The sequence below is a fragment of the Coregonus clupeaformis genome, chromosome 20 (genome assembly GCF_020615455.1).
Source record: "Coregonus clupeaformis isolate EN_2021a chromosome 20, ASM2061545v1, whole genome shotgun sequence".
NCBI classification, from domain to species: Eukaryota; Metazoa; Chordata; class Actinopteri; order Salmoniformes; family Salmonidae; genus Coregonus; species Coregonus clupeaformis.
The window spans coordinates 13,822,191-13,835,546 of NC_059211.1; the positions used below are offsets into that span (position 1 = coordinate 13,822,191).

The window sequence follows — 13,356 nt, forward strand, 5'->3', positions numbered from 1 at the left end:
GTATTATCCCAGTTTACCTGTTTGCTTATGGTCTTGCCTACGCCTAGCGAACAGTTTTGAATTTATGTGAGAAAAAAATATTCCATTTTATTTGGAACGGCAAGCCAGACAAAATTAAATGGGCCTATTTATATAATGAATATGAATTCAGAGGACAGAAATGATTAAATATTAAAGCATTAGACCTATCACTAAAAGCTTCAGTCATAAAAAAAGTTATACTTAAATCCGAACTGGTTATCTAGCAAATTAGTAAGATTGTCTCACCCCATGTTCAAGAATGGCCTTTTTCCCTTCATTCAGATTACAACCTCTCACTTTCAGTTATTTGAAAAGGAAATCATCTCCCAAATATCACTATTTCAAGCTATAGAAAGTTGGTTGCAATTTCAATTTAATCCTCCAGAAACTACAGAACAAATAATGCAACAAATCTTGAAATTAAACCCAAATATACTAATTGATAAAAAAAGTAAATTATATCATAGGTAGAACTGGTGGAGTTATGTCGCACATGCAGCTAACAAAAACATATGGAAATGTCTGCTCTACCCAAAATTACAACCAAATAATTGCAGCATTACCGCAAAAATGGAAAAGGAAAGTGGAAGGGGGAAAAAGTAAGGAACTTGTCTGTCGGCCCTGCATTAAAGACCATAATTGGTTAAAGAAAATTGTGATAAATATAAAAGTATACCAGTTTAATTTAAGGACCAAAGGATTGACAGCTGTCCCATATAGATCGCAAAATTGTTGGGAAGAGATTTTTGATGTCCCGATTCCATGGCAAATGGTTTATAAACCGATACATAAAACGACGCCGGATTCAAAACGATTTTAATTATTATATAACATTATTGCAACCAATAGAATGTTATTTATATGGGGGATACAATCTTCCCAGCTTTGCAGATTTTGCTGCGAAGAGACAGAATCATTAGATCAAATTGTTTTGGTACTGTCCATTTGTAGCTTGTTTTTGGTGTCCAGGAATGGATTAAGGAATGCAATATTTACCTGGAGATAACCCTGCAGATAGCACTACTGGGTGATCTGAAAAGTCATAGTCAATTGATCAATAATATAATAATACTTTTAGCAAAAACATTTATTTTCAATTTACAATCTGTAGAAACAATGAGAATAGAAGGGTTCAGAACTTTTGTGAAACATCACAGTACAGTTGAGAAATATATGGAAAGTAGAAATCTGATATGGATGGTGTTAAGAGATAGATGGGAGGGATTGAATGGAGCTGAAGGTTGGGACTAATAACAACAAAATAACTAATGTAAAACATACTGTGTCCATAATAAGTACAGTGGGGAAAAAAGTATTTAGTCAGCCACCAATTGTGCAAGTTCTCCCACTTAAAAAGATGAGAGAGGCCTGTAATTTTCATCATAGGTACACGTCAACTATGACAGACAAATTGAGATTTTTTTTTCTCCAGAAAATCACATTGTAGGATTTTTAATGAATTTATTTGCAAATTATGGTGGAAAATAAGTATTTGGTCACCTACAAACAAGCAAGATTTCTGGCTCTCACAGACCTGTAACTTCTTCTTTAAGAGGCTCCTCTGTCCTCCACTCGTTACCTGTATTAATGGCACCTGTTTGAACTTGTTATCAGTATAAAAGACACCTGTCCACAACCTCAAACAGTCACACTCCAAACTCCACTATGGCCAAGACCAAAGAGCTGTCAAAGGACACCATAAACAAAATTGTAGACCTGCACCAGGCTGGGAAGACTGAATCTGCAATAGGTAAGCAGCTTGGTTTGAAGAAATCAACTGTGGGAGCAATTATTAGGAAATGGAAGACATACAAGACCACTGATAACCTCCATCGATCTGGGGCTCCACGCAAGATCTCACCCCGTGTGGTCAAAATGATCACAAGAACGGTGAGCAAAAATCCCAGAACCACACGGGGGGACCTAGTGTATGACCTGCAGAGAGCTGGGACCAAAGTAACAAAGCCTACCATCAGTAACACACTACGCCGCCAGGGACTCAAATCCTGCAGTGCCAGACGTGTCCCCCTGCTTAGGCCAGTACATGTCCAGGCCCGTCTGAAGTTTGCTAGAGTGCATTTGGATGATCCAGAAGAGGATTGGGAGAATGTCATATGGTCAGATGAAACCAAAATAGAACTTTTTGGTAAAAACTCAACTCGTCGTGTTTGGAGGACAAAGAATGCTGAGTTGCATCCAAAGAACACCACACCTACTGTGAAGCATGGGGGTGGGAACATCATGCTTTGGGGCTGTTTTTTGGATTTTAGATTCCGTCTCTCACAGTTGAAGTGTACCTATGATAAAAATTACAGACCTCTACATGCTTTGTAAGTAGGAAAACCTGCAAAATCGGCAGTGTATCAAATACTTGTTCTCCCCACTGTATGACCTCAATTACCTTATATGGGGGATTGGAAGTGATGCAGACAATTTAGTTGATAGAAGTTACAATCTATCTGCAGTATTAAAGCTGATCTACCCCCTAAAAAATATATAAAAAAATAAAAGAGGGGGTCGGTGCAGTATTTCTCAAGTAAAGAAATGTGTGATGTGTTGTCTTATGTAAAAAAAAGTTGGAGCTGCTGGGCAGGTCTGTCTCACTGTCTATGCTATTCAGTGGCAGTCGGTGCCGTTTATGGTTAGGGAGGACGATTTGTCTTTTATGACCATGGCCTTATTTCTATTACAGCATATTGGATGACTGTCATTTATATTCCATTCACCCAGCTCAATGTAACATCGATAGGTTTAGGTCACTACATGATACTCTAATTTAACCTAGCCTATGAATGAAAGTTCTAGCCACTGGGATTTTTGCTCATTCTTCAAGGCAAAACTGCTCCAGCTCTTTCAAGTTGGATGCGTTCCACTGGTGTACAGAAATCTTTAAGTCATACCACAGATTCTCAATTGGATTGAGGTCTGGGCTTTGACTAGGCCATTCCAAGACATTTAAATGTTTCCCCTTAAACCACTCAAGTGTTGCTTTAGCAGTATGCTTAGGGTCATTGTCCTGCTGGAAGGTGAACCTCCGTCCCAGTCTCAAATCTCTGGAAGACTGAAACAGGTTTCCCTCAAGAATTTCCCTGTATTTAGGGCCATCCATCATTCCTTCAATTCTGACCAGTTTCCCAGTCCCTGAGGGCGGCCCTCTCTTGGCAGGTCTGTTGTGGTGCCACATTCTTTCAATTTTTTAATAATGGATTTAATGGTGCTCCGTGGGATGTTCAAAGTTTCTGATATTTTTTTATAACCCAACCCTGATCTGTACTTCTTCACAACTTTGTCCCTGACCTGTTTGGAGAGCTCCTTGGTCTTCATGGTGCCGCTGGCTTCGTTGTGTCCCTTGCTTAGTGGTGTTGCAGACTCTGGGGCCTTTCAGAACAGGTGTATATATACTGAGATCATGTGACAGATCATGTGACACTTAGATTGCACACAGGTGGACTTTATTTAACAAATTATGTGACTTCTGAAGGTAATTGTTTGCGCCAGATCTTATTTAGGTGCTTCATAGCAAAGGGGGTGAATACATAAGCACGCACCACTTTTCCGTTATAATTTTTTTTCGAATTTTAATTTTTTTCATTTCACTTCACCAATTTGGACTATTTTGTGTATGTCCATTACATGAAAAATCAATTTCAATTACAGGTTGAATACTTTTGCAAGGCACTGTAGGTGCACAGGTCGAGAGAAAGATTTCAGTAATCAAGGTGACAGACAGTGACACATTAAATACCGCGTTGCACACTCTTGCCTGCTTCTGACTGATCTAGGGTGTAATCATTAGTCCAAACAGTTGCAAACGAGAGTTTCTATTGGACAAATTCAAGCATGTTTATCCCCATTTCTTTTCCGCTTGCTTCCATTTAAGAAACGTTTTTCAACAGAATTGGCAGAATGAATACACCCCTGATCACCCGCTCACTTTCATAGCAGCCACATACAAACAGCATGATCACTTTGCTCATTGTATAATTCCTGGCATTAGGGCTGGAAAATGCCAGTGCGCCTGTTTTACATGACAAAATTGCAAACTAACATGCATTTGACACCTGTGCATCCTTAGCGCCATATGAAAATAAAGCCTGCAGTCTTTTAACTCTGTCCAGTGCTTTCTTGTCTCTTCTCTCTCTTTATATCCAGTGTTTTCTGAACGGTCATTTTCCAGCTCTGTATGACCGCTCTGTCTTCCCTCTCACCTGCATTCTCTCCCCTCTCTACCCAGCGTTCTCTGACCTGCCTGGGCTCGGTGCTAATCCTGAAGCCCATCCCAGAGCTGCTCGATGCCCCTCTTCGGGAGACCTCCATCACAGCCCCCCGGGACCCCCATGAGCTCAGCAGCACCTCCATGAGCAGCGGCTCCTCCTCTGAGTACGACGAGGCCGACTCCTGGGACTTCTTCCATCACTGCACCACCGCCGACGAGGATGAGGAGGAGGAAGAATTCGACCCCGTCATGGAGAGAGCCAGGATCCCTGAGCCCTTTGCCAAACTGAAATTGGACGAAGAGGAGGAGGAGGAGGAGGAGGAGATGGGAGGACGGAGGAGCGTGCTGGAGAGGAGCATAAGCAGGCAGTCCGTAGGGTCCTCAGACGCCTCACAGCAGCCGACCCCCCAGAGGGAGAGGAGGGTCAGCCGAGACAGCAGCCCGTCCCTATACCTCTCCGAGGGGGATGATGGCTCCGCGTCCGGGAGTGAAGGAGGCCGCATCGCCAGGAGCAGCCTGATCCGCAGCACTTTCTACAACAGCTCCGCGCAGCTCTCGCCCATGTCCGCTCGTCACATGACCCTCAGGGACAAGTTCCAGGCCAAGAAGCAGGAGAGAGGCCGCAAGCCGCTCCGCAGAAGCCTTTCTAGCCGCCTCAACGAGCCTCTCATTGAGTACGTGGAGGACGAGGGAGAGACCAATCATGGGCAAAGGCGAGGGTCTTTGCAGTCGTCCATGCTCAAGTCCTGCTCCTTTGACAGCGGGGTCGGCCTCTCGCACAATGCACCACCGCAGAGGAGGAGCAGGTCTTTGGACGAGTACTCCCGACGCTCACCAGGATCCGCCAAATGCAAAGAAGAGGAGAGTGCTTTGAATCTTAAGGAGGATTTCACTGATGAGGAGGAAGAGGAGAAGAGCTTGGACGTTCCCCCTCCCCAAGTCAGAGGTTCGGTGGCAGTGGCTCCCACTCAGCTTATGGCCAGGCTTCAGAAACTGTGTGCAAAATCGCCCCATGCTGGTCCAGGGAAGAGCCCCAGACCAGAGCAGGAGAGACCAGGGGAGGAAGAGGCAGGGAACCTGGCTGGCTCTCATTACTCCTTGGCTGAGTCCCTCATCCTGGAGCATGGCTCTGAGGCCTCCAGCAGACTGGGCTCCTGTGAGGAGCTGTCCCACAGCTGCCCTGCAGCCACACACAGAGGGAGAGCAGGGGATGAGTATGATGACCAGGAGGAGCCCCTGATCACTCCATCCCCCTGCTCCCTGCTCCAGGGTTCTGAGGCTGAGGAAGCTGATCAGGAGCCCCAGCACCGGACCGGCCAACTTCAGATCCTACCGAGAAGGACAACCCACTCCAACCAGAACTCAATGGCCAGAAATAATGGTAAGGTAGAGAAGACGGCCATGCCGGTGAAACCCAGCCCCAGCCTGTCCTTCAAGGCCCCAGAGAGGCCCTCGAGGGCCAGCGATACAGAGGCACGACTCCAGAGGCACGCGTCCACCTCGGCCCTCCAGGCCAAACCACCCACGGGGAAGTCTCCCAGGATGTCACCCAAGGTTGGGTTGATGAATCTGTTCCGTAGGCAGTCCTGGGCGGGGCATTCATACTCGCAGCTGGAGGGCGTGGAGCATGGACCCACACTAGGGGAATTGCAGCCCAAAACCCCCACCATGTCACTCAGGAAAAAGATGAGGGCATCAGCCTCTAGCCTCACCAATCTGTTCACTAAATCGTCCAGCAAGGAGGACTTAACAAAGGGAGGTGAGCTACCATGCACTTTTAGTTTTGTAGACTTTTTAAAATGTTATCACTCTCATATAGTGGAAACAATCACAATTTCCACCCTTTATGTTTCTTGGTGCGATGCAGGGCCGATTGTAAAGGGTGCATCTCCTGCTCTACCTGAGAAAGAGGGGAGCCCTGGCTTGGAGAGTCCTAAAAAGAAGTCCAAATTATTTTCCTTTAAAATACCTAAAATACCTGCATTCAAGAAGAACAAAGGTGAAGTATATTTGGACTCAATTTGCAATCTATTCAGCAGGAGAGAGACTTTGTGTGTCTCTGCAAGTCTAATGTTTATCTTTCTGTTTTCTCTCCAGAGATGCCCATCCACCCCACCAGGCCTGATGTGCACCAGTTGGAGGCAGGTGGATTTCTGCTGGTATGGAGACCAGTGCAGTCCAGCGACCCAGTGGTTTACTGTGTTCAGTACAGCACAGATGGTACGAAAAACACTGCTTACAGATCACACAGATTTGTATATTGATTTTCCACAGGAATGTGTATGTCACAGGAGGTTGGTGAGGGGACGATGGCTCATAATAATGGCTGGAATGGAGTAAATGGAATGGTATCAAGCACATGGCAACTATGTGTCTGATGTGTTTGATATCATTCCATTCATGCCGTTCCAGCCATTACTATCCGCCCGTCCACCCCAATTAAGTGCCATCAGCCGCCGTACCACCAGCCGCCTGTGGTGTATGTGCAGTGAAGTGAAGCAACATTAAACTTAACAAGTTTAACACTGTCTACCGGAGTGGGCAGATGACAATGATGATGATGCACCTATTGCACATAAAATATTAGAATTATAGAACATTTGCATACTCTGTGCTGCCACAGGTGGGGAATGGAAGCTACTGTGCGAGGAGGTGACAGACAGTTGCTACGTGGTGAAGGACTTACCCAGAGGAGCAGGATACGTGTTCAGGGTGGGCTGCATCACCAAGAAGGGGGCAGGACCTTTCAGTGACCCTTCACCACCTGTTGTTATGGCAACCCATCCTGAAGGCAAGAAAATTATCTATGCTCCTTGTTTTATAGTAGTGTTTATTGATGAAAGTCTTTGGTGCTCTACCTCCCTTTTTGAGTCTGTGGCCAGAAATTATACTTCTCTTTTAATCTACAGAGACCCACATTCCCCTCATCCAGACCGAGTCCCCAGGATCACAGGGCAGTGGATCAAGAGATCAACCTAGCCACAAGACCTACAGCTTCCTCTCAGAGATCAACAGGTACTGAACAGTCAACACTGGGTTAGGAGAGTTGCAGTTTTTTCTAGACGACGTGAATGTGTACTCATTGAACATTTCTTTACTACTCATCTTTCCTTCACACCTGCAAAGTAGGCCTGTGTAGATGTGTGTGCAATCTCTCTCACCATCTCCCTCTCCATGTTGTTCATGTCAGGGGTCGTTTCAGCGTGGTGACCCAGTGCCAGGACAGCCAGAGCCAGCAGCTGTTTGCTGCCAAGATCACCCCCTACAGGCCAGAGAAGAGAGAGCTGGTGCTCAGGGAGTACCAACTGCTTAAGAGGCTCAACCACCCCCACCTGGTGCAGCTGCACACGGCCTACATTACCCCCCACTACCTGGTGCTCATCCAGGAGCTGTGTGCTGGCAGAGAGCTGCTCCACAACCTGGCTAAGAGGTCAGAAAGACACAGCATAGAAAATGATTGCTGACTGCTTTACATTACAACATTACTTAGTAGTGTTTGGGGGTGTGTTAGCTTGTAGTGTTACCTGGCTAATGGGTTTTGGAATTTCCAGAGTATGGATGCAAAATGTGTTATTTACTGTACTTGGTGAAAACCACATGCAGAAGATGTCTTTTAGATAAATAAAAAGGCCATACCATGTTCTCCCTCCCTCCCTCCCTCCCTCCCTCCCTCCCTCCCTCCCTCCCTCCCTCCTTTTTCCCCCACACAGAGATCTGTATGCTGAACTCCATGTGGCAGAGCTGCTGGCTCAGATCCTGAGTGCTGTGGACTACCTGCACGGCCGCCGCGTCGTCCACCTGGACCTCAAGTCTGATAACATGCTGGTGACGGACCGCAACATGCTGAAGATCGTAGACCTGGGCTCCGCTCAGTCCTTCACACCCGGACAGACACTCAACATAGAGCACATTCAGGGACAAGAGAAAGGTACATCAAGAGAATGACTGGAAAGGATGAGCGGGGAGGATGAGTGGATGGGTGGATGGGGAGGATAGGTGTTACTGAACAAAAGCTTGCCTAACTTCATCACTCAACTTTTCTCCTGAAGAACACTTACATCCATCTTCCCATTTTACGCAGAGACTCCATTGTGTGCCTCTCCACAGACAACGGGCAGAAAAAGAATGGCAGATGGCAGTACGCTAACCCAATGTTAACTTTTATGCTTTTCCTAACCGTTACCCTAACCTCACTGAAACTATGCCAAACCTTAACCTAACCCTTTTTCCTAAACCTAACCTTCACCATAACCTTAATTCATTTCGACCTCTATGTTCTGCCACTGGAATATACACTTTCTTCCTTGAAAGATTCATTTTAATTTACTGGCACGTACTAATGGAAACAATGGAAAGTAAAACTCTTATGAAGAATGCCCTCTCTATCTGTCATGTTTTGCCAGTTTACATTGTCCTTCCTAAAGCTCCAGAAATCCTCGACGGACAAGGAGTCGGACCTGAGACCGACATCTGGGCTATTGGGGTTTTGGCTTTTATAATGTAAGTATAGAGGGGTTGTTCCACGAAATGAGTGCCTTTTGTGTCCCTTTAATATTTTAAGTAGAAATTGTGCACAAATATTGCATTTTAAAAGCCAGTTATATTAAATGAAGTGCCCTTACATATAGACCACATGGAAGATGCAATACATCTGACTTGCTAAAGTGCCAAAATTCAGCATTTTGACATATCCCTCTGTGCACCCTGTGTGACTTCTAGGAATATATTAACCCACTTAACCTGAAAATGTTTTCACCATCATTGTAAAGCCCTAATTAGTATGTTGTTTTGACAAAGTCATTTCTGGCGACTATTATTTATTTAATGTGATTAGTGATTCATAAAAAAAAAAAAGGTCAACCCTGTTACGTGAACTGAACTCTCATTTTAATATGGTGAAACTGAGCGGGTCGAGCATAACAGGTTAACCCTGTTACCCATAGATAGACAGGCTAGAAATGTTTCAACAATGTCCTTTTTTTTGTGAAGCTTGCATTCAATTGCCCCTCCCTGTTGCACACAACACGCTTCCATTTCCACTGTCACAAGGGGATTCATGGCTGATGTAAGATCAACACTGTTACTTTACTTTGGTCTTAATAGGCCCTTACTATAGTGATTTTTTTTTTGAAGGGAAGACATGTTTTTTATTAAGTTGAACATGTGCTCTTTATGACAGAATGTAAAAAAAAAAAATCACCAAGTTACACTGCTGAAAATGCACCCAATTGGTGGAACGACCCAGAAAGGATTTAATTATTTTTGCAATAATTACACTTCTCTCTAATATTTAGAGTACTGATTGCCCTGGATGTGTAAGTTTTATCCTATATATCAGGTGTCAAACTCATTTAGCCCCGCAGGCCAAACTGGGTCTTCACAGTGGTCCAGAGGGCCGCACTTAAAATGTGTTATATTTCCTCGCGGCCAAAATGTGCAAGAAATTGTCCCATATCCATTGCTTTTGGAATTTTCGATGCTCCCTGACTATCTAGCATTCGTTTCAATGACTGTTAGCAAGCTGGACAGCATGAAGAGATTGTAAATGTAGATCCATCATCATTTTTACACAGTTTCAATTTGGTTTTAGTCATTTCAATGTCAATTAAGACCGTTTTTCAAAGAAAAACTGAAACCCCCTGCAGGCCAGATTGAATGGGCTCGCGGGCCGGATCCTTATGTGTGACACCCCTGCTATACAGCCATATTGCCATTTATTCCTCTGTTTCTCCTCTGATATGTCTATGTGAGGGGACTGTGAGGGGACACACACAAACACACACACACATTATTTTTGTTGTTGTATTGTTTGTATTATTATTATTATGTATTTTTATTTTGTATTGTTTGTATATCGTTGTATTTTAAATTTGTGTGACTGGCCTTGTCTATCAGCGTATCCGTGTTTTGTTATTTGTCATGTTTTGTGTTTTTTGTGGACCCCAGGAAGAGTAGCTGATGCTTCTGCAAAAGCTAATGGGGATCCAAATAAACAAATATGTCCTCCCTCTCACCACCTAGGTTGAGTGCAGATAGCCCGTTCCATTCAGACCTCAACTGGGAGAGGGACAGAAACATCCGGAAGGGGAAAATCCAGTTTGGCCGCTGCTACCCTGGCCTGTCAGAGGGAGCAATCAACTTCATGAAGAACACACTGAGCAACAAGGCCTGGTGAGTCCATTGACAACATCTCAGCCAACCAGGACCTATACCTATTGCCTTTTTGAGATAGCCAAGCACACCCAAAGTCGTTTCATTGTGGGGTAATTGATAGATAGTGTTAACATTATATGTTCCCCACTCCCTCTGAACAACCAGAACCAAACATTTCAGAATGTTCCTGATGTGTTTCGTCTGATGTGTTTCCTCAGGGGGAGACCCTCGGCGGCTGAGTGCCTCCAGAACCCGTGGGTAGGGGGCGAGCGGGCCCCCTCCAAACACAGAGACTCCATCTTGTGTTTCTCCACTGACAAGCTGCAGGCCTTCCTCAAGGAGAGAGAGGTGAAACGAGACCAGGTCCGCACCAAGCTGCAAGGGCCGTTCTTCCAGTGAACTGCTCTTCCAGTAGGACTGTTAGGAAATACAAATTAGCTGGAGCTGGATGAGATCTCTTCATAGCCCAGATCCTGATCACAAATATGTGATGTCTTACAAATGTTGACCTAAAGTGGAGAGTGGTCAAATGTGTACGTATTAATGGCTGCCTAGAGTTTTGTTAAAAGTTTATATGTCTGAATGAGTTGGACTTTGGCTTTGGTTGAATTACGGCGCCATGATATCAGGGAAATTTTTTGTTAAATGCTTTATGCAAATACTGTTGCATGAGTTTGAAAACATGATGATATTGATGTGTAAATACATCATCCCTTTGAGTTTGCAGCATTGGACACTAATTACATTTTACATTTACATTTTAGTCATTTAGCAGACGCTCTTATCCAGAGCAATTTACAGTTAGACATTTATAATAACAAAGGCTGTTGCATCTAGCCATTCAGAAAATGTTTTTGTGTTTTTTGTGAATCTTGACAATATGTTTGTGGTTCATTAGCCAAAGGGAAAGATCAGAGGAGGGGCCCCTACCAGTATACAGGGCCCCTACCAGTATACAGCTTTGTCTCACAAAGTGAGGAACATTGAAATCCCTTTCGGTAGATACATATTTATAGACAGATTTTTATACAGTACCAGTCAAAAGTTTGGACACACCTACTAATTCAAGGGTTTTTCTTTATTTTAACTATTTTCTACATTGTAGAATAATAGTGAAGACATAAAAACTATGAAATAACACATGGAATCATGTAGTAACCAAAAAAGTGTTAAACAAATCAAAATATATTTTATATTTGAGATTCTTCAAAAGAGCCACCCTTTGCCTTGATGACAGCTTTGCACACTCTTGGCATTCTCTCAACCAGCTTCACCTGGAATGCTTTTCCAACAGTCTTGAAGGAGTTCCCACATATGCTGAGCACTTGTTGGCTGCTTTTCCTTCACTCTGCGGTCCAACTCATCCCAAACCATCACATTTGGGTTGAGGTCGGGTGATTGTGGAGGCCAGGTCATCTGATGCAGCACTCCATCACTCTCCTTCTTGGTCAAATAGCCCTTACACAGCCTGGAGGTGTATTGGGTCATTGTCCTGCTGAAAAAAAAAGCTAGTCCCACTAAGCGCAAACCAGATGGGATGGCGTATCGCTGCAGAATGCTGTGGTAGCCATGCTGGTTAAGCGTGCCTTGAATTCTAAATAAATCACTGACAGTGTCACCAGCAATGCACCCCCTCACCAGCACACCTCCTCTTCCATGCTTCATGGTGTGAACCACACATGCGGAGATCATCCGTTCACCTACTCTGCTTCTCACAAAGACACAGCGGTTGGAACCAAAAATCTCAAATTTGGACTCATCAGACCGAAGGACAGATTTCCACCAGTCTAATGTCCATTGCTCATGTTTCTTGGCCCAAGAAAGTCTCTTTTTCTTATTGGTGTCCTTTAGTAGTGGTTTCTTTGCAGCAATTCGACCAAGAAGGCCTGATTCACGTAGTCTCCTCTGAACAGTTGATGTTGAGATGTGTCTGTTACTTGAACTCTGTGAAGCATTTATTTGGGCTGCAATGTCTGAGGCTGGGAACTCTAATGAACTTTTCCTCTGCAGCAGAGGTAACTCTGGGTCTTCCATTCCTGTGGCGGTCCTCATGAGAGCCAGTTTCATCATAGTGCTTGATGGTTTTTGCGACTGCACTTGAAGAAACATTCAAAGTTCTTGAATTGTTCCGGATTGACTTACCTTCATGTCTTAAAGTAATGATGGATTGTCGTTTCTCTTTGCTTATTTGAGCTGTTCTTGCCATAATATGGACTTGGTCTTTTACCAAGTAGGGCTATCTTCTGTATACTACCCCTACCTTGTCACAACACAACTGATTGGCTCAAACGCATTAAGAAGGAAAGAAATTCCACAAATTAACTTTTAACAAGGCACACCTGTTAATTGAAATGCATTCCAGGGACTACCTCATGAAGCTGGTTGAGAGAATGCCAAGAGTGTGCAAAGCTGTCATCAAGGCAAAGGGTGGCTCTTTTGAAGAATCTCAAATATAAAATATATTTTGATTTGTTTAACACTTTTTTGGTTACTACATGATTCCATATGTGTTATTTCATAGTTCTGATGTCTTCACTAATATTATACAATGTAGAAAATAGTAAAAAAATAATAATAAAATTGAATGAGTAGGTGTGTCCAAACCTTTGACTGGTACTGTGTATAAATATAGATAGATATTTAAGAGTGAAACATTTACACTATTGAAATGTTTTCAACTGTTTTATTGTTATAATGTATAAATGCATAAATAGATTATATAAATGGAGAATAAGATCATAAGTAAATTAAGCATATTTTTGATTATCGTTTATTTGATTTCATGGAGTATACCTTGTGACAGGTGATGGATGTACTGAAAGGCTAATTAAACAGTATATCAGTGGTAGGTTTTACTTTATATGCTTTTTATTCATCTAGCTCAGTTGCATACCAAAACATACACACCAAGACACACACATTTTCTTTTCTGCTGATGGATGGCTACAGCAAGTGACCTGAGAGTT

The 13,356-nt window shown here is 43.6% G+C and overlaps 1 protein-coding gene across 1 annotated transcript in view; it reads left to right on the forward strand.

Annotated features, from left to right (window-relative positions):
• Positions 1-11,424, forward strand: part of obscna (obscurin, cytoskeletal calmodulin and titin-interacting RhoGEF a) — an 83,006-nt gene extending 71,582 nt beyond the window's left edge. The window contains exons 76-85 of the mRNA XM_045205751.1: positions 4,256-5,996; positions 6,105-6,236; positions 6,335-6,457; positions 6,861-7,028; positions 7,147-7,252; positions 7,428-7,667; positions 7,948-8,165; positions 8,641-8,737; positions 10,259-10,408; positions 10,609-11,424. Coding sequence (XP_045061686.1) covers positions 4,256-5,996; positions 6,105-6,236; positions 6,335-6,457; positions 6,861-7,028; positions 7,147-7,252; positions 7,428-7,667; positions 7,948-8,165; positions 8,641-8,737; positions 10,259-10,408; positions 10,609-10,789 — 3,156 coding nt within the window. The 3' untranslated portion in view covers positions 10,790-11,424. The remainder of the gene's footprint in view (positions 1-4,255; positions 5,997-6,104; positions 6,237-6,334; positions 6,458-6,860; positions 7,029-7,146; positions 7,253-7,427; positions 7,668-7,947; positions 8,166-8,640; positions 8,738-10,258; positions 10,409-10,608) is intronic.
• The last annotated feature ends 1,932 nt before the right edge of the window (positions 11,425-13,356 follow it).